Source organism: Gavialis gangeticus, unplaced genomic scaffold (assembly GCF_001723915.1).
Source record: "Gavialis gangeticus isolate Ggan-Ray unplaced genomic scaffold, GavGan_comp1, whole genome shotgun sequence".
In the NCBI taxonomy this organism is placed as follows: Eukaryota; Metazoa; Chordata; order Crocodylia; family Gavialidae; genus Gavialis; species Gavialis gangeticus.
In genome coordinates, this window is record NW_017729024.1 from 87,549,247 (window position 1) to 87,570,234 (window position 20,988).

General features: G+C 42.8%; 2 protein-coding genes across 13 annotated transcripts in view; both read left to right on the forward strand.

The window, feature by feature from the left end:
- Positions 1 to 3,800: 3,800 nt before the first annotated feature.
- On the forward strand, positions 3,801 to 10,660 carry AAED1 (AhpC/TSA antioxidant enzyme domain containing 1). Of its 2 annotated transcripts, XM_019517323.1 has the most exons (6): positions 3,801 to 3,995; positions 4,363 to 4,431; positions 5,694 to 5,747; positions 6,148 to 6,253; positions 7,423 to 7,554; positions 8,408 to 10,660. In XM_019517323.1, exons 1-6 carry the CDS (start codon positions 3,816 to 3,818, stop codon positions 8,533 to 8,535), a joined length of 669 nt encoding a protein of 222 aa, XP_019372868.1. In that variant the 5' UTR covers positions 3,801 to 3,815; the 3' UTR covers positions 8,536 to 10,660. The 2 variants fall into 2 exon arrangements, with proteins under 2 accessions (XP_019372868.1, XP_019372869.1); XM_019517324.1 differs by lacking the exon at positions 5,694 to 5,747.
- A 3,973-nt stretch (positions 10,661 to 14,633) lies between these two features.
- CDC14B (cell division cycle 14B) overlaps positions 14,634 to 20,988 on the forward strand; it is a 93,005-nt gene continuing 86,650 nt past the window's right edge. For 8 of the 11 annotated variants that reach the window (XM_019517328.1, XM_019517329.1, XM_019517326.1 and 5 more), the window contains exon 1: positions 14,635 to 14,930. In XM_019517328.1, the coding sequence (XP_019372873.1) occupies positions 14,789 to 14,930 (142 nt within the window). In that variant the 5' untranslated portion in view covers positions 14,635 to 14,788. Of the gene's footprint in view, positions 14,931 to 20,988 lie in introns of all 11 variants that reach the window. The other 3 variants (XR_002097343.1, XM_019517325.1, XM_019517337.1) reach the window with 2 other exon arrangements.

Here is a 20,988-nt window from a genome sequence, read left to right on the forward strand (position 1 = left end):
TTTTGAATGTAGCCATCTGGCCCTTTATGGTGGTGTGAGGTTTGAGAAAAGTTTCTTCATCAAAGTACAGTTGCTATACATTGGATGAATTCTGGAAACCCTTTACTGATTTTCCATGTGGAAATAATACTGATGATAATTTTTGGTTGAGGTGTTTTCCTTTGCAAAACTTTTATTTTACTTTATGTCATTCTCTCTTCGTTTTCATTTTTTAATGAGTGAACAGAGTGGGGCTTGGGTTTCACCTAATCCTCACATAGCATGCTATTTGTTCAAATCACTCTATTCCTCTTAAAGGCATTTCTCCTTTTCAGTCTGGTTTGTTGCCTTCGTTCTCTTCTGCCAATTGCATATGTAAGAGGCAAGGATTTCTTTGGCTAAGTACAGACATTCAAGGGAGATTAAATCAATTTTAAAAAAGGCTGCCTTATAGCAGGTAAGTCAGCATGGGGGGCTAGCAAGGGGTTGGTGGTCCAGCAAGCTGGAAGGGATCAGGGGTCCACTGTGGGATGGAGGAGCAGGTACAACTTACGGGTGGGGTAGCGGGGAGGCATGACCCATGAGGGGTGGGGGGGCATGTGCAACTCACAGGTGGGGTAAGCAAGGCAGCTGCATCTCGCAAGGGGTGGAGGGAGGCATGACCCGCATGGGATGGGGGGGTAGGTGTGACCTGCAAGTGGGATGGGAGGACAGGCACGACCCAGGGGTGGCATGAGGGGGCAGCCATGACCCATGAGCAGAGCTGACCCGAGCAAGGTGCAGGGCCTGGGGTGGCGGTGGCATCGGCGGTGAGGGGGGTGGGGGGTAGCAAGTGGCTCGACGCAAAGCCACTGCTCTGCCCGACTCTGTACCGCTGCTGCTCTGCCCCACTCCATGGGACCCCCCCCCAAAAAGCACGGAGCCCAGGGCAGTTGCCCCGATTTGTGCCCCACCCCCCAGGGACAGCCCTGCTCATGAGGGATGGTGGGGCAAGAGTGACCTGCAAGGAGTAGGGGGTCAGGTACAACCCACGGGTGGGGTAGAGTGGGCAGGTGCATCCTCTGCAAGGAGTGGAGGGCAGGTGCAACCTACAGGTGGGGAGGGTGGGCAGGCATGACCTGCAAGGGGTGGGGAAGCAGATGTGACCCATGGGTCAGGTGGAGGAGGTGCAACCAGTGGAGGGACAGGCATGACTCACAGGTGGGGTGCACCCAGAGTGGATTGTGGACTGGGGGGTTGAGAGGTCTGTCTGGTCAGGGGCAGGAGGGAGCCAAGGGGCTGGGCGGCAGGTGAAAAGACCAGCCTCAGGGCTTGGGCCACTGGCTGACTTTTCCAGCCCCAGAGCTGCACAAGGAAAATGGACAGAAGTCCCATGCACTGATGTGACCTAAACTGAATAAGTTTGATACTAAACAGACCCAGGTTTATCTTAAAACAGGTTCTACAATATTTAGACCAGTTTGTGCACATGGAAATTCTATAGTTACCAGTTTAAACTGACAGCCAGCCATTGAGACTGGGTCTGTAAGTGTAAGGTAAGCCCCAGGACACGTTATATTTAAATTGGGTGGCCATTTTGAACCCAATTTAACTTCCCCAAATGTCTATACTTAGACTTAGGGTGAGATCCTTTATTGGACCAACTATGTAGCTGGGATAGAGTTAGACCAGCTTTGGCATGCAAGGTGTATTTAATCAGGTCTCCTTGCTATCTTGAATTTGAAAGCTTGTCTGACTTTTTATCCCAGCTACATAGTTGGTCCAATAAAAGATCTTGCCCTACAAAATCCTTGCCTCTTGCATCATTTCTGGACCATCACAGTTACAGCATCACTCTTAGGGCTTTGCCAGCTGTAAGCCGCACAAACACCGTTCATGCTTCAAGCCAGAAGGGGAATGGAGGACTGAAAGGTACAAATCCCACCCCCCCTCCCATTCAGGGCTTTCCCCTGCTCCCTGCCATGCCCGTCACTTACTTGTGGCTGCCCATGTGGCCTGCCCCAGGGCAGCAGGCAGGCAAAGGTTAACCTGCCTGCCCAGTCCCTGCCACAGTTGTTGGGCTGTTGCTCTTCTCTGGGCTGCTAGGTAAGCACTTGAACCCTTCCCTGCCTGCTTCCCCCAGGACAGACAGCACAGGCAGCCACAAATAAGGTGGAGGCAGTAAGCAGGGATCTGGGTTGAAAGGGAGGGCAGCGGGCACAATCCAGGCCAGCGAGGGAAGGGAGGGCATGTGGGGTGTTTACACAAAGATGCAGTAATGTCAAGCGTTGCAAAACAATTACAAAACTGAGGATTTCTAAGTCAAAGTAACTCCAACTTGTTAACTCCCAACCAAACCCTCAGATCTCTGGATTTTCCTAGCTGATAAGTCTGTGGAGAGGAAGGGGTGGGGGGACAGGGAAGGTGGGAGGGAGATCATGGTCCCTGCAGTGAGGGAGGGAGTGGGGCAGGGGCTGGGGTGAATGGGACCCTGGGGCAGGTTGTTCAGAGGTGCGGGGGGGGGAGGGGTGACTCCCTGTAACAGCGTGCATCCCCAGGGGAGGCATGGGGGACAGGCTGCCTGCTACAGGCTCAGGGCTCTGCACCCTGCTGCCTTTGCCCTGGGAGCTCAGCTGCACAATGCCATTGCTACCTGCCAGGCAGGTAGGGGACACAGGTGCGCTGGCCACATGGCATGTCTCCTGCCCACCCAAAGGCAGAAAGCACTGGCAGGGGGCACATGCCCGTCATGCCTCCCCTAGGGGTGTGCACAGCTAAGGGGAGCCATGGTCTCCTACTCCCCGCACCTCTAGATGACCTGACCTGGCCCCAGGGTCCCATTCACCTCAGCCCCTGCCCCACTCCCTCCCTCACCACGGGGTCCTCAATCCCACTCCCTTCCCTCTCCCCTACCCCTTCCCCTCCACTTACTAGCTAGGTGCTTTCTGTATCTCTGTCTGTCTGCTCCTCACTCCCAAGCCACAGCTCACCCAGCCCTGCTGCTCCTTCTCACTCCTAACCCACAGCATCATACTCCGCATCCTGCCAGGGTGTGTGGAGAGCTTCCCTCCCTGGGCTCCAAACCCCCCACACTTTCACAAATAACACATTCCCCACACACACACACACACACACACACTTCAAAAATAGTATCTCATGATTTACGTGCTAATCTCTTGGTTTTTTAAGAGTTCATTTCATGTTTTTTGGCATGGTCAGGTTGGCAATACTGAAGATGTAGCCTACTGTGGCTGCACCTTAGTGTAACAAGAGCTGGGTATCAAGGATCAGAGATCATCCTGCCCTAGAGTGGCAACAATCTGAGCTACTTTGAGTACTTGAAACCAGTTTCAGGTGTTAATGTGTGGACAATCCATGGGTTACAGGCTCCAGAAGCAACCCAAAATTAACATGTAAGAAGGCCCTTATCTATGATTACATAGGAAGGTACCTATGTCTAGGCTGACCATGGTGTGCCAGAGAGTGGTGCTTGCCTGTCTGACACATTGTCCTGCTCTGCCCTGCTCTTCCTTCTGGCCCTGCTGTGCCCCATGCCTGTGTTTCCAGGACTCTCATTTTAATTATCACCAGCTGCATGGTACCAGCCTCCGAAATCCGGGACTGTCCCAGCTAAACCAGGACACCCTACCTATGCCTCCCCCTTCTGTACTTGCTGGGATTGCCACCAGAAGCCCAAGCCTGCTGAAGGTCATGGACTTGGAATGCAAAAGTGAAAATGAATTGGGAAAAGGGGGGGTGGTCATCATTTACTTGCACCGAGCGGGCGGCTGCTGGAGCTGGTCCCGGAGGGGGCCGGGCCCTTGCAAGCGGTGTCCTCCCTCCCTCCGCCGGCTGCCATGGCCGCCCCGGTCCGGCGGCAGGTCGAGGCCGGGGTCGGGCCCGGGGCTGGGACCGAGGCCGAGGAGCCGGCGGAGCTGCGGGCCGCGGCGCAGTGCCTGGTGCAGGGGGCAGACGCCAGGCGCGTGAGGTTCGGGGCCCTGTTCCGGGCCCGGCGGGCTATCGTGGTGTTCGTGCGGGTGAGCGCGGCCCGAGACTTGGGGGCCAGGGGAGGTCCCAAGCGTCTTCTGAAGCAGCATTGCAGCCTCCTTCGGGGGGGGGGAGGAGAGCCTGCATTTCAAATGCGAAGGGAATCGGGGGAGGATTTCAGGGTTTAAACCGGATCGGACACCCTGCCCTCTTTGCTTCTCCTATTAATAAGTCTGAGCAGGGCTCCAGCCCCCTTCAACTTTGGAATCCCGAGCTGAACTTGGCAATGGGCCTCTGATACTCACAGGATCTTCCAGTTCAAAAGTTTTTAAGTTTTTTACCTTGGCTGTCTGAAGGCAGAGCTGTGTTGCTTCACCGTGTTGACTTGTGATGTCTCTACCTGGTTTGCCTTTTCAGCATTTTTTATGCTACGCCTGTAAAGAGTATGTAGAAGATCTGGCAAAAATCCCCAAGGATTTTTTACAAGTAAGTGAAAGGCCTTTAACATGGGGTTGAATGCGTTTGAGGGGACATGAACATTAGGGTCTTAATACCTTGAGTGAGATTTGGTAACATCCCTGAGGTCAACCCAGGAGGCATCACTAGGAGCCCAGAACTCAGTTCGTTCCTTCCCAATTTGGTTCGGTTCCTCATCCTGCCTGCCTTAGGAAGGAAATCCAATACAGTGTTACACTTGATAGTCACACTGTGTATTTTGCTTTCTTCTAAACAAATAGGAACCATCCCGTTTCAAGGCAGGGACTGTCCTTCTTCCTTCTATCCTCCTCTTTGAAATGTTGCCATATTTTCCTCCTAGGTACAGCATATTGCTGGTTGAGAGAGGCCAAAGCTCTCATTACCAACCAGCTCTTGAAGGTGCAGGAATAGAAGGGCTATTAAACAGAAGCGGGGAGCATTTTCCCTAGCAGATAGTGGGTTTTGCTAATGCAATGAATTAGTCATCCCCAATATGATTATTTTCTTTAAATCTATCTGCTCTGATAAAAAATATAAGAGAAAATTACTTTCCTCCTTATTTCTGGTACCATCAATTCATCTTTGGAATGGCTTTTGTCAGCCAGCTAAGTTATTAAAATTGTGGATGTGGGAGTATTGTGCTATAGTATTTAGATAAGCCTGAATTGCAGAAAAAAAATTATTTCAATAAATTACTGAGTGCAGAGTCTAAATTAATTACGATGCTTGGCCACAATTTCAGCGACAGCCCTTATTTTGCACCTGCAAAAATGTGCATATCGCTTTGTGTGTTTTGTTTATGTATACGCACATCACTACGTGCATTTTGTATATGTATACATGGGCATGTAAATTGGGCAAATACTTGTGTGCACCTGTATTTGCATATCAGATTGTTTGGGTGCAGACAGCTGTGTGCAAATTTTTGCACTTGTGAATTTTTAAGCAACTTTGATAGCAGCTGAAACTTCAACCCTGCAGATGCTACACGAAATAAAGTTTACAATCAGAGCTTATAAAAAAAATGACCTAGAGTTACCATTTTAAAAAATTAGTAGAAATGTAATCATTAATAAATTAATATCATATCTTCATATGAGGAAATAGACATTCTTGGTGCCTAAGTATCTTCAGAATTAATAGCCTGGAGTCTTGCATACCCAACTTGTTGAACTGGAATGCACATATTTCTATTCATGTATTGCAAATAAGTATAAATATTCAATCCCTGTTAATAGCTTTGATATGTATATTCTGTACTTGTTTCCTAGGATGCAAATGTGAGGCTTATAGTTATTGGACAATCATCTTACCATCACATTAAGGTAAAAAAATTGTGAAGATAATATATTGTACTATGCCTGTAACAAGTTCATAGTCTATTGAGGCCTGGCTTTCAAAGTCAGTAATATTAATTGATTTCAACTGGAGATATGGATGCTCATCACATTTGAAAAAGCAGATCTTTACTACTTTTCAGGAAGCAATAATAAACACAGTATAGGATAAATCTTAGCTTCCAACCCTGCAGACATTTTGCTTGAAAAAGAAGGCCTTGCTTTCAATATATGTTTTGTTTGAGTAAAAAAATTAGAATTTGGTCCTTCCATTGGTTAGATTTGTGAATTCAGAAGTTCCAGAATCAGTACTGGGTTTTACCACACCATTTTTACAAAACCTCAAATTCAATATAATCGTTTATGCATACATATATGTATTTTGCAGCCTTTTTGCAATTTGACAAGGTATCCCCATGAAATGTATGTAGATCCAGACCTGGCGCTTTATAAAATACTTGGCATGAAAAGAGGGGAAGCAGCCACCTCATCAGGTAGGAATAGTATTGTTGCTTTGATTTCTCTCACAAGCAGATATCATTAAGAATGCCCGATATAACAGTAATCAATTAAGGAATATGTTCACAGTGTCCAGTAGTACAGATAGTACAGACTGTTTTACTACATCATTTTAAAGCATCTTTAGCACCGTTGGTGCAAGAGATTCATGACTCACAAGGAGCTTGATCCTGCTCTTACTGAAGTTAATAGTGAAACAGCTCTTGATTTCAGTGGAGCATGAAGATACACTAAATCAGTGATTCTCAACCAAGGTGCTGTCATGTTACACAATGCTAGCACTGTTAGGTGTGCAAACACAATTCATAAGATAAACCTAGACATTTCAAATAGGAATCCACAGTGTAAAAAACATTCTGACCTAGTGTGGTCTTTCTGAGTTCTTTGCAATAGAAGAATTGATCTATTATTTTTCTGTAGTGGGAAAAAAACCCCAATGAAAACTTAAAGCTGGCATTCTGCAGGGGGTGCTTGGAGTCTAAAAAGGTTGAGAACCACTACCTTGTCCACTGATTATATGGGCATTACAAACCTCAGTGAACTAGTACTAAAAAGTTAACTGGAATTTTGCTACATTGTATGTAATTTTAAATGTCTATCATTTGGGGGATTTACTACAACTTTATTCCAAATCCTTGAATTCCATATTCCTGTTCTCAAACTTTGATCTTGGGGAGGCAGGATGTGATTTCAGGGAGCAGGCTAGTCACATAGGACTGGTGTCTCCTGATTTTCAGCAGTTTAATCTCAGAGAAGGTAAATATTCACAAATATTATCCCGATGTTGCTTTTTTGCCTGCAGATAATGGCTGCAGGAATTCCTTGGTGTCATGTGTTGTTATATGGGGGGATTGTGAATGGGGTGGGGGGAGTTGTCCATGAAAAGCTGTATTTTAGATTGTAGCCTACTCTCTGAGAATGGCGAGATCCCCTTATACAGTGTCAGGGAAACTGTAAACCATTAATGATAGTGACTTCAGCTTGTTGTTTTGCCTTCTAATGTGTTTTTACAGCTGTAAAGCCTTGTGTAACTCGAAGTAATAATGCTTTGCTGTCATCTGTTTGTTTTTCTTTGTGACACTGATTAAATTATCTATTTTTAAAACAGTTTAGGTAAAACATAAGCTGTTCTCTTACATTTTAGCACAAAGCCCTCATGTGAAATCCAACTTGCTGTCAGGAAGTATTAGGAGTATATGGAGGGCAATGACTAGCCCTGCTTTTGATTTGCAAGGAGATCCAGCTCAGCAGGGTGGGACTTTGATTTTAGGCCCAGGTAAACTTACTTGTTTTATATTAAAATGTCTCATCTTCTTCAGCTGATTTCTTGTATATTTCCAGGAGATCTTTTACACCCTAGAGGTTTCCGAAGAAAAAAAACAATAATCTTGTGCTTATAGAGTGGTCCTGTTGTGTAAATGAACACTGTGCAAGTGTCATTGGATGCATCTACACATGCACTTTAATGAGCAATAGCCTATTTTACTGTGCATCAAAGCGTCACGTAAAACACCATGAAATAATGCTAATGAGCAGTAAAATAGGCTACTGCATATTAAACGTCACTTAAAGTCCATGCACGTTCACTACTGTGCCTTAAGGTAGCCTAATGCACGTTTATTTAGTGGGTACATCAGAGGTACTAAATTAAATGCTCATTAGAAAAAGCACCTTAATTCACATGTAGGCGTGCCCATTATGTATTTCTACCTCTTATAAAGACTGGATAGAGACTTATCTTGTTCCTAAGGAAATTGATAGGAATATAGCTTTTGACGTCAATAGAGAAGGATTCACATTTTTGTCTTCTGACATCCAAGTATCTGTCTATTCCCTTTTATTCTAGGCATTTGATTTGATGTATTCTGTAATCAAGCAATGAAGCATGAAAGGAGACCATAGCTTGACAAAGTCATTCCTATGAGATATTCAGAAACAGCAAGGTGCAGTCCTAATGCAATCAGATCCCTCATTATGCTGCTGTAGTTTAAAAAATCATGTGTTGTGGAATCCACATAATGCAGATTTAGAAAAATCAGTAGACAATCAGACTGCCTCCTCAACCCCATTAGCCTTTAAAAGAAAGCAATACTTTATTCAGCTAATGCTATATTCTTACTCTGTTCCAGGTAGCGAAGTCCACTTTTTGCACTTTGACAAAAATAGGTTGGATCATGCTCCCATTAACACAGTTCTGCAGCTTGCAGGAGTTAAAACAGTAAATTTCACAAACAAGCCTCAGGTTATTCATGTATGACTCGACAGAGAAAACAGATTACAAAAGAAACTTGATTAAAGAAGACAAATAATGCTCCAGAGAACTGCCCTGGATGTCAGTGCTGCTATGTCCTTGTAGAACGTCTGATACCACAGGATTTCAGAGCATCAAGTAAATTACCTTGTAGTGAAGATGAAGAGGAATCCACTCTGCTGTCATATCCAAGAAAGCAATAATTAAGACTTACTTGTCCTACCACAAAAAACTTGCTTATTACTGCCTCACAAAAATTCTTCCTAGTGCAATTTAAAATCTTTGTTCAAAACCAAAGGTACTAACCAATATGAAAATAATACCCTTAAGAACTTGCTATGTTCAGGAGAAGCTTGAGATTTTTGCCTTTCAGCTGCCCATTTAGAGCTTTTCTCTGGTGACATAAAAATTCCAGTACTCTGAATTTCATACATTAAAATTATTCATCCAGAACAACAAGTATGAATACAGGGAGGTTGAAATGAGCTTATGCTTATTCCTATGTACATTTGACATTAAAATAAACACTACTGAATGCATTGTTTTACTTTAAATAAATATTGTAATTACAAAACTGACTGTCTGCATTTTCCCCTCATGTATGGAATCAAAATGGTAGTTTAAAAAAATAGTGGTTTTTCAGGCATTCCTAATCAGGTGTCAGTTTAAGAGCAAGTAAAATTGTAAGCCTTAATTGTACTCCCTAACATAGGGCAAAATCTTCCTTTATGTGTGCAGCAGGAGGTCTTTGAAGAAATAGCTCTGTGCATTAGAAGCAGTAGAGGTAGGAACAGAACAACATTTGAGCATATGGCTGTTTAGAGTCTTTTGTGAACTGAAGGGATTCTTCTTAAAAGGTCCTCCTGTTTTCAGAATCCACTGCTTTTGTTGAGATAGAACATGCCCTCTTTCATCCATAAACTGCATTTCATCATTTTATAACTAACATTGGAAAATATTTATAGAGGAGTGTGAACTCACACTCTGCCTGCAATTTCTGATCTTTGGCCTCCACTGTAAACTGCTTGTATTCATACATCTCTCACCTGCAAATTCTTTCTAGAGTTAAGCCTCAGCAAGTAATGCACTTGGAAAAAAAAGATTTTTGTTCTACAAAGGCCCGGCACCTGCATATATTAAGGTCATTGGCAGGCCCAGAACAAACTCGTGGTTCAGCATCATTAAAACATGTTTGAAATTAAATTAAGTGTTCATTGAAAATACAAAACTTAATTTAGAGAAATAATGATAGTGAGCAATCCAGTTACCCTAAGGGGATTTTATCTCTGCAGATGTAAGCATCTTGTTCATTTAAAAAATATATATATTTATAGCAACTGCTTAGAGAGAGACTGCTTAGAGAGCAACTGCTTAGAGACAGCATTTATTCAAATGCTTAGAGAGACTTAATTTGATTAAATTGTTGCTAGATCAGTGATTTTCAAGCTTCTCAAAGTCATAGAACCCTTTTATTTCACTACTTCTGCTGCAAAACCCCTACCCCTGTCCTAAAGACTGAGGCAGAATCAGGAAGCCTGGCAAAGGCAGTGCATTGCCTCCCAACCCATTCCACCATTACCCCCCAGTCTCTTTGCAAAACCCCTGAAGACCTCTCATGGAATCTCAGGGTTCCCCAGAACAGGTTGAAAACTGCTGTGCTAGATTTTTACTCTGAACACTGCACACCCCACAGGGGGAACAAATGTAGTTATGTACTAACTTTGAGCTCTCATGATCCTGGGGCCCATTCTGGCAGCTGAGAATTGTCATGGAATAAGAATGTTCCAGCCTCATTTCCTTTTCTTTCAGCAGCACCTCCTAAAGCCAGGAGTGGAAGGCTGTTTTCATTCATCCTGATGGCATTTGCCTACCTGAAGAAAGTTCTGATAGGACTAGTTATACTGGGTTTTCAGCTGCTTTATGTTGTCAGGATATAAAAAAGCAGCTGTTTCAGACCCAGGAATTAGTTCTCATGTATGCTATACAAATATACCCTTGTCTGTGTCACAATTAATATTTTAGTATTTGGGGAAGCCATATTCAGTATCTAATTTACTTGTCACTTTTTCTGCTTTCTGTTTACTTTTTGTGTTATCACCATTACGATGAAACAGGGTTTAGTTTCACTTTTGTTTTAGTCTCATTTCATTTTTGGATTCTTAAAACTGCAAGTTTTCAAACACTGTAAGGGAGTGTTATGTTCTGTTAAACGCCTACCTACAATGAAATTATGTTAAAAATATGGAAATATTTGTATTAGTCTTAGGTTCAACTTTACAAATAATTAATTTTTACCTCTATTTAGGTGGATACTGTACCTTTAAAACAAATGTAGGGCTTGTGAAAGATATTATTGACAGTTCAGGAGATGGAAGTAATCTATTCTAACAGGTTATGATATGGGCAACAGCAATGGCCAAAATCCTTATGCTAGCCTATCAATGCCATTTAATCCTTGTTTGGACCTTAGGGTATGTCAACCCTGTGGTAGTGGCACGTTCTGTCTGAGCAATTCCCAAGCATAGCTGCACCACATGCACACTCCAGATCTGGAAATACACTGGTGAAGACACTCCGGATCTGCAGCCACTGCTTCTTAGACTTTGGCCTACACCTCAGCATCCTGGTTGCTCTACCATCAGTCAGTCTCTCAGTATGTCCACATGGTAAGGTAGTGCCATGCTGAGTCATGCCATGCTTGCTGTGGTGCTAGCTCCAGAACTGAAACAAAATAGCAGCAGTAGTGCAAAACTGCATGCTGACCAGTAAGCTCTGCTTCTCAAGGCGCTGCATGTTCATACAGTCCTTGGCTTCCCTACTACTAAGAAGCCAGTGCCCATTACAGCAGTGGCTTATTACACAGGCATCTGTTTACCAGGAAGTGAAATATCACAACTCATTGCTTTCAATAAAAAGAACAAGCTACCATCAAAAAAATGTTGTTCACTACTGAAATGGGCCAGAACCCTCCCATGATCTAGAGGTGACTGGCTCAAGAGCCCATTATTAATGTCTTGAGAATCTCATGGACTATGAACAAACCGCTTTTTTATTAACTTCTGTACAGCATCATTAATTCAATTTCTGGATTTCTCTAAGAAATCAATTATGATTAGAAATGTCTGTTTGACCCTCAGAGGAAGAAACCATAGATTTAAAAGCAGAGTTGAAGTTCAATGTAATAATCATTACAGTAACAAATGCATTAGGGGTTAGCTATAACTTCTAATTTTGTGCCTCCAGTCAGTTGCAGCGTTTGCAAATCTAACTACACGATGTGTGGAGGCAGACAGGTTAATAGCCTAAATTCTGTCATTTGTGCATTCTTTCACACAAAGGTGAGAAAGAAGCTGGATAAAAACTCACTTTGAATGAGGTTGTCACCTCCCTGATTTTCAAAAGGTGTACTGTATTTGATCTCGTAGTTTCCATCCCATTTCCCCAAATTATACATTTCCTCATTAGATGTCCCATCCAAATTCTCCCAGTGATATAAAAGTGCTGCCCAGACTCCCCCCACAGCTAGTTTGCCTCTCCTGTACTTACAAGTCTTTTGACTGGCCTTCCATTTACTTGGAAGGACAAAGAAAAAATATATTAGAAGGGTATGGAAGGAAAGGGTTTTGAAGTAGGGAGAGATTATCAAGGAAAGTGAGAAACTGGAACTGATATAAGAAGAAAAAGAGCTGCCAGATTCAAAAAAAGATGCCAACAAGACAAAACCATCTCCACACCAACAGAAGGAAGTCAACAGCAACAGGGTACAGTTCAGTGTCAAGTAGTGATTGTGTAGAAGAAGCAAGGGTAGTCCCAATAGTGTTTGGTAAGATAAAATGCAGCAACCTTACTTCTGAAACACATAATTCTTGCTTTTACATCAGCCAAGTATGTTATTACAGTATGATACAAAATGCTTCCACACCTTCCTGGCCTGGAGAAACCAAAGCCAGGTCTCTGATATGCAGGGTGGATCTAGCATGTAGCTCTGTGGAAAGAAAAATAGTTGTAATATTTCACATTTAAAAATTCCAAAATAAAACTAGAATTCTAAAATAATACAGCAACATTCCAGATACAATGGAAATTCTAAAATAATATAGAAAAAAACCAACCAAATAAAAAGAAGAAATGGAGAAAAGGGGTATGGGGGAGAGAGAAAGAGACCCAATAAGAGAAAGACATTCCTTAATGAAGGTATCAATTCTGTCATTTTACATGTAGGTCAACTACACCATCCACAGGCAATCTCACTGACTTATTTGGAACTCTGTGCTGCACAGCAATCTACCCATGCATAATGAACTGCTAGACTGGGCCCATGGTACCACTAATGAGAAACATTTCACATGGTGTCATTATAATCATGTCTCTTATGCAATTTGTTTTAACTTTTATTTTTTAAAAATATTAATCTAAAAATGATGTAGTCAACAGCAAAAAAAGCAGCAGGGGATAATCACTGATCTCATACCCAGCAGATGGCAGAACACTCTCAATAAGAGTGTTTATTAACTTCTGCCATGGTCCGTGGATATTTCTGGAGATTCTGAGAGGCAAAAAAAAATGTTTTTTTCAAAAGCTAACTTTTAATTACCTAACTCTGCTTTGGACTTATTTAACTACCAGTTTTAAATGAGCACCTCAGTGTGTGATGCCTAAAAATAACAACATTAAACTATTTTTAATTGAATTGCTTGCTTGTAACATACAGCAGCAAACGCACACACAATCATTACTACAAAAATGCATCTGAAATATTCTGCTCCAATGAAGACAACTTTATATAGGAATAGGTATTTCAGACCTTTCCATGAGACCTACGTTGTCGCTGGATAGATTACGTTCCGGTTGTCTTGCACTGTACACCCCTGTAGTGGTTATATCGCAGTGATGTTTCATGTGTAGTCTGTGATTTTATTTGTAACCCTTTGCTATACATTTGGATACTTTAAGAAGAGAGGATAAATTCATTTTTTGTGCGAGTGAGCAAGTAGATAGGTCTATTATTAACTGATTACTATTATTTATTACATTTGTTTGTTTGTAATGTGGTCTCATGGGAGAGCATGAGTCACAAAGCAGACCACTGTTGGACCAGGGAAGAAACACCTAACATGTTGGTCCTTGTGCCTTCAAACTTGTGTGTCTTGTGTCTGTTAGGTCTATAACAGACCTAGGTGTCTTGAGTCTTTTAGGTCTGTAATGCATTTGGAAATGAATAGGAATATGTGGGGAAGAACACAGAGATACTACATTCATTTGTGTATTGGGCATCTGTGAAATGTATGTTGTTATATATATGTAAGGAAATAGAATATATCAGGTGTTTGCAGGGTTGGACTGGCGCTGGGAGAGCGGGAATAGATGTCGAGCAGGGTTTTTGGTTGTAGCTGGGTCAATCTCAGGATGTAGACAGGCAAGGTTCTTTGAACAGATGTGATGTCTTTTATTAGACCAACCGAGTAAACTCAGCTGGGGTAATAAAAGACATCACATCTACTCAAAGTAAACTCAGTTGGTCTAATAAAAGACATCACATCTACTCAAAAAACCTTGCCTGCCTAAACGTGCGAGTTACGTTTATGATAGTGAAGGGAAACAGCGCGTACTATCAGGCTTTGAATATGACTCGGAGCCTGTAGGCAGTACTAGCACGGCAACAGCACACAATAACAGGGGGTGGGTGTGTATGGGGGCAGATAAGTGCTCGATAGGTTCCCTGTGTTGGGGCCACGCAAGGAGACACAGGAAGGGGCACGGAGCCTATGCATACAGGGTCGTTGTGTGGGCTTATGTGCTAGGGGTCGGGGGCCAACCATGTCAGAGAGGCCCCAGCGGGGAGCCACCCCGCTCCCCTTCTCCCTGCCTCCTGGGCTGCCCCTGCCACTTGTGACACCCCTTCGCGGGGCAGACACCTCCGCTACGGGGGCACGGGGAAGAACGGGGTTTCCAAGGGCACCCCTCCGCCCAACACACCTGTTCTGTTCCCTACTATGACATCACTTTACCCACTGGGCCCTGTTTGTGACGTCACACCGCCCCGGCCCAATCAGAGGCAGCGGAGGGGGCAGTGGGTGTCCCGAACGCCGGAGCTGGCCGAGCGCCGGGGGGGAAAAGACTGGACGGGACCAGACAGGGCGGGAGCAGCCTCCGCCTCCGCCGCCCCGGGCTGGGATCCCCCCCCCGCCGGCCCAGCCGGGCCCCGCTGGGGGGATGAGTCCTGCCGCCTCGTACCCACCGTAGCGGTGCCGCCTCCGCCATGAAGCGGAAGAGCTGGGCCGGGAGCCGGAGACACTCGGCCCCGGCGCCGCCGGTCGTGAAGAAAACTAGGAGCGCGGCTGCGGAGCGGGAGCAGGACGAGCCTCCCCCCACCGGCCCCGAGACCCGCCTGCGCCTCACAGGTGAGGGGCGAGGAGGGGGATCGCGGCCGTGCCTCTGCCCTGCCCCTGCGCGGGGCCGCCTTCTCCCGCGGCGCCTTCGCTGGGCGCTGCCCCGGGCCCAATCCCGGGAGCTCCCTCCTCCTCCCCGCCCAGCCAGCGAACTTCGGCGCCTCCGCGCTCTGCTGTCTTTTCTCTGCAGACCTCAGTGCTGGTCGCATCGGCTCAACCTGTCCCTTCAGGTCCCCCTGTTTGATCCAAAAATGCCCCTCCCTGTTGTAGCATCCTTGTCCGTGTCCCTCTGAAACCCACCCCCCCCAAGAAACCCCCCAGCTGCTACTTTGCAGAACTCCGTGGAGAAGCAGCCTGCAGCTGAGCACAGCCTTTTTATACAAGCAGGATACAGGCTGCCCGGTGGCAGGGTAGGGTGTTATATCTTGTGTTAGGTCCGAGTTGACTCCAGTTTTATGAAGAGTTTTAAGATCGGGGTAGGCAGCCCCCAGAGCGTGGCACAAGAAGGCATTTTACTTGGCACTGTGCTTTGGGACAGACAGTGGGGAAGGAAGGAGCCCGGGCTGCGCTGCCCCTTGCGCCTCCCTTGCCATCCGCTCCTGGCACGCCAACATCTTGCAAATTGAGGTTGCAGGCGTTTTTGGAACTCTGCCCAAAAATATCTCCAACCTCCCTTTTAGATGATGGATTGTAGGGTGGAGTATTTGATGGGTCAAATAACAGTTAAAAAATGTTTTTAAAAAATAGCCACTATAGCTAGATAATACACAGAAAAAGCAAAAAAATTTCCATTAAGAAATGTGTCAAAAAACAATTAAAAAAATGTGTCTGTCAAGAAAGCTGCAAAATATATATATTTGCTCCCCATAAAACTGTTATAAACTTTGACCTGTCAAAAAATACGCAGTCAATTGACCAGTCAGTTGACTGGCTTGCCAGCCCTAGTGGCTTGTATAGGATGGTTTGAATAGAGATGATCCTACCTCAGGCAGGGTTTGATCTAGGCACATCTACACATTCAATTAATGCACTTTAGTTCGTGCATGTTAAATCTAGTATCTCCATTGTGAGGTACTAGAAAAACATGTTAGCCTATTTTAATGCGCACTAGCTAAAGAGTACAGGTTTTTTGTGACGCTTTAATGCACATTAAAATAGGTGAATACACATTAAAGCACACGTGTAGACATGCCCAATGTCTAAAGGTCCCTTCCAGCCTGACTTCTCTATGAAGTCTGCTTAAAAACCTCCTTATTGGCTGTAAAGAAATGGCAGTGTTTTCAGATGTGCCGGGCTTAGGAGGGGATGGCAGCCTGCCTACAGTCTCGTGCTTTCCCTTGCATCTAGTGGGTGCACCTTGGAGCTGCTGGCAATTGTATCCATGTACAAACCTTTCTAAAGGCATCTCCGCACAAGCCGATTCCTCGAGGTGCACAGACCCCCAGTGAGTTCAGCTGTGCTCTATGTGGGCATAGGAGTCTGTTTCCCTAGAGCATCTTGCAGGATTGGGGCCTAAATCATTCTGGCTTTTGTCCCCACTGTGAGATGCTTGAATTCTTTTTCCCCTCTGCGTGTGTGAGGAAGTGATGTGGGACGTTCTGTGCACAAGGGAAAATTCAGATTCCACCCATTAAACAGGCAGTGCTGATCCTTCTGAGCCTGGTGGTGGCACGTGTAACTATAGTGGATTAAGGTATTTTGGATTAACAGTACTGGATTGACAGAAAATCAGACCTGATGCATTTTGTATTTATCTTTCCCTGATTAGCTGATTTAATTTTAAATTTTTTAAAACTAAGAAATGGCATGTTTTGAAATTTTAAAATAATTTTATTGTGATAGAGTGATTATATTTTGGGGTCGGATAGAGAGGTGTGACAATTATAAACTTCACATTATGCCAACCTCATGTTTAAAAAAACAAAAAAAAAAGTGGCATTCTAAAGGTAAGTAATCCAAAATAGTCTAGTCTAAAATAATAAATTATGTTAGAGCTTGTCTATAGAAGGAAATTTACTGGGAGAACCATACTGATGTAATGCCTAGTGTGGAAACTTGTATTCCAGATGATCTGTATAGATACACAGGGTTTTTATAGTGGTATCATTCTGATGATAAATTCGCCAGGAAATCAGCCCTTAGTTTTACATAATCTGATAAGATTAGGTATTTGTTCTTGGGTAAAAGGGTGTCATGAAAGCCTATGCTGATTGAATGTTTAGTAACTAGGCTCCTATAGCCTCTATAGAAGATGGGAAGAGGTGAGAAAGCCATGTTTCCTGACTCTTACAGTTGTCCAAATCTGACTGTAACTTGGCTCTCCACTCTTTCTTGTGCTACTTAAAACTTTTTAATATATTATGAATTATGATCTATTTCTAGTAAACGCTCACTTGCTCAGATGACTAAAACTGCTATGATAAAATTAGGTGCCTATCATTTGGGCTCTGGGATGTTGCTATGGCTTCAATAAAGTGTTCACCAGTTAATAACATAATTGGTTTGGTTTGGGAGAGTCCTAGGATTAGAATTAATTCATTTTCTTTTGATTTCTTCCCTCTTGCATGTACATTCTTGTTCACAGCTACCGAGCACAAGCTTTTAACTACCTCACAACTGTAATGGAATCTTTATTTCATTTATTTGTAAATGTATTTAAATTTTAGTGCAGAAACCGTGAACTAAATGCAGATAAACTGTAAAAAGAAATGTTCACAGTTGCATTTAATTCTAAAACTTTATCTGAAGTCTTGAAATGACAACCCTGCCATTTCATATTGCAGCACATTGCACAATTATTCTTTCTTTTCACTAAAGATAGATAAGCCGTAAAGCCTCACTTGTCAAAACAGATGTATGCTTTAGTAAATGGGACTGTGCTGGCACATCTGTTTACCAAATCAGTGTCAAAATGATCATGAACACTATATAGTCCCCTCATTTTTTTTATCTTAATGCGGTGAATCTGAATATCTTTAAAGCTTTTTAATTCATGGGTGTAACAAATCATGGTGGTCAGATGTCACATGCATGGATTAGAAATTCTGTTATGCATGACACCTTGTGGATTTAACACAACAGGCAACCCTGCTTAATGCTGTTCCACTTAGCGCTATTTCTCTATAATGCTTACTTGAAATTGATACCTGATTTCACTTAGCGAGTTTCTTTATAACACTCACAGTCACCATCTTGAGTCATTAAAAACAATTGCAGTCACCATCTTGGGTTGTCAAATCTTGAGTTTTGCTTAATGCTCCATTTTTCAGGAACCAATTAAGAGCACTAAGCGGGGGTTGCCTGTATAAGCTATTTAAACTGTACTGCTACAGTTACTACTGTATTTCCTAACAATTAATAACTGCTGTATATCAGAATCCTCTTCCGTAATGACCTTTTAAAAAATGCTTATTTCTTGTATTTTTCCCTAAATATTTTTTGTTGCAATCCTATGTTTTCTGAGACATTTTACTCTGAAGACTTCCTAATACAAGAAAAGGCACTATATACCACTACAGGTTTTCCCATACGCTGGTAATAGGCATATTATACAGGTGCAGAATAACAGTGGTACAAGGAGACCACAAAACAGTTTTTTTCCCTATTGTCCCTCTTGTTTTTTGCATCGTTGTAACCAGTAGCTATGGTCATTGACCTCTCAATTTAATAAACTGGTGGTAGGTAATAAGAGCTGAAGATTGTTGCATTGGCTACCCATAATGTCTCGGGCCAGGTCTAAAAATGATTTGGGTGCCTAAAGTGGGATTCAGATGCTTAAGTCTAAAAGTGAAAGCTGCTTAGGTGCTGCTTAACCATGGTCGTCGGGTGCTTAAACTCCATAGTGCACTTTTATCTGAAGGTTCCCAGGCACCTTAATAAGTTCTGCTGCTTTTCATGCCCAAAGACAATTTTGTGCCTAAACTTGTTGGGATACATACACTAGATGTAAGTCTTTCTAAGGCTACCTGTGGGCTTGATTTGATAGGCATTCTCAGGGTATGTGTAATACTTGCATACAGGATTGGGTTTCAGGAAAAAAAAACCCAACAAACCAAAACCTGGAGACTCCTGCTTTCTTTTAAAAGATTGGTGGAAGCAGCAGTATTCACTTAAAATGTTGAAAATGGTTCAGGCTGCTCCTGCCACCTGTGGGGTATCCAACCCAGCACTCTGAGGAGTACCCTAACCACTAGGTTAGGCAATTTTCCACGGGCATATTCTTCATCCTTTTGTCAACCTGTTCTACTGTACAGAAAAAACATTGAAAAGATTCATTGGGCCACAGAGAAAAAACATCCATGATCTAAAGCAGGGTTGGCAGTCTGTGGTGGCCTGCAGATCCTTCCAACAGAGCAAGAGCTTTGGGGTGTTTGGCAGCAGAGGGGTTTAACTGTGCTGCACTGCAGCTTGGTGTCAGGGAAAACCAGTAGCGGCTGCCAGGTTCTGTCACAAGCCTGCCTTGGACCTGAGCTGGGCCATTCTGGCCTGCCGGCAGAAAGTACTAATGGTTACTTGAGTGCATTTGTCTGGGAGGAGTGAGACTTCAATTCTGGTCCCTCTTTTCAGGAGTGTTTCTGTATTTTGCATTTCACAGTAATTGCTAAAAAACTGTAGTAATTCAGAATTTGGAATGCCATTTTAGTGGCCTGGAGCCCCCAAATTAGGGGTTGCAGTACTCAGCATAGCAACACTCAAGTATCTATTTATTTATAAATAAATAAATTTATGGATCTAGTCTGTAGTCTGGCAGTACTTTGTTGGCATTATATGTGTTGGCACTTTACTTTTTTCCTTAGTGTCTCATTGTTTGAAGGATCCCACACTCTCCTGCATCTTGGTTACATTCAGATATGCTGCGTAAGATGGGTTGCTTTATTTTGCATCTATCCCAAACGCAGTGTTTATTTTACGAGGCTTTTTCATTGATGAAAAATATTTTTGAGTAGGCTCTCTCCTTGTTGAATAAAGCTTAACTTTTTAAATCTTCAAATGATTGCATTTTGTATCTAATGCTACAAAAGACTGTTTTCACTATGTGACTAACTTGCATTATGAATTAAATCTTTTTGTTGTTTCTTTTTTTTTCAGTCAAGGCCAAAAATGACAATTAATTATGAAAACTTTGCTATTAAGAGTAGTTAGGGAATTGATTGTTTTAAAGAAAATAATTCTTTAAACACTTATATTAGGTTGGATTTCTAATATTTCTATTTTTCTTTCATGGATGATGCTTGGCTGAATCTGAATTTAATTTGCTAAGGTTGAATTCATTTCTTCTCTTTATTAGAAGCAGATACTTGTTCTATCTAAGCAGTACAATTTTATATAAGCTGAAAAATAGAGGTTTCATTTGAGAAACTAAGAAGTTTTATGATTTCCTTTCCTTGAATATTTGTTCATTTCCGTTATGTAATTTTACATGAGAAAAAAGATTTCTAAAGTATGTTGTAGGAGAAAAATACTAGCTCTCTGTGTATACCTTTTCATCCCCCCCCCCCCCTTTTAATTCTAGATTTTTTTTTTCAACATGGCTATTTTGGCAGTAATTGCAGTTCTTTCAGTTTTAATACTCTGGAGTCTTTATTTAGGTTTGTGCTGAAACGGAATATACTTTGTCTTGGAGATTAATTCTTACACAAAAATACTACCGGTTTTGCAATATGCATGTGCATGCTCTTATGACTCTTTTCACCTAAGATATTACCTAGAATTTTTGTGATATATGCTGGTTTAATGTCTTCATTCTTGCTGTTCACTGAAACAATTTAATTCACTAGTCTTTCTTTGGAACTGTTGTTTTGCTACTCCTAAAGCTTGTGTGTTATAGAGAATGCAATTTTCCATGATTTTCTGGAACAATCAGAACATTTCTATTGGGTTTTAGTGTCTTTCATAATTATACTGATTGTAAACTCTTGTTGAGTCTTCACTGTAAAATTTTCTCATTAAAGAAGCTGTATTTAATTTTTTTATGCGACAACATTTTCTTGTGACTCTGAAAATCATCTTTTGTTTGAAAAAGTGGTTAAGACTTGTATTGTGTAATACAGTGCTGAAAGTGTGGCAACTT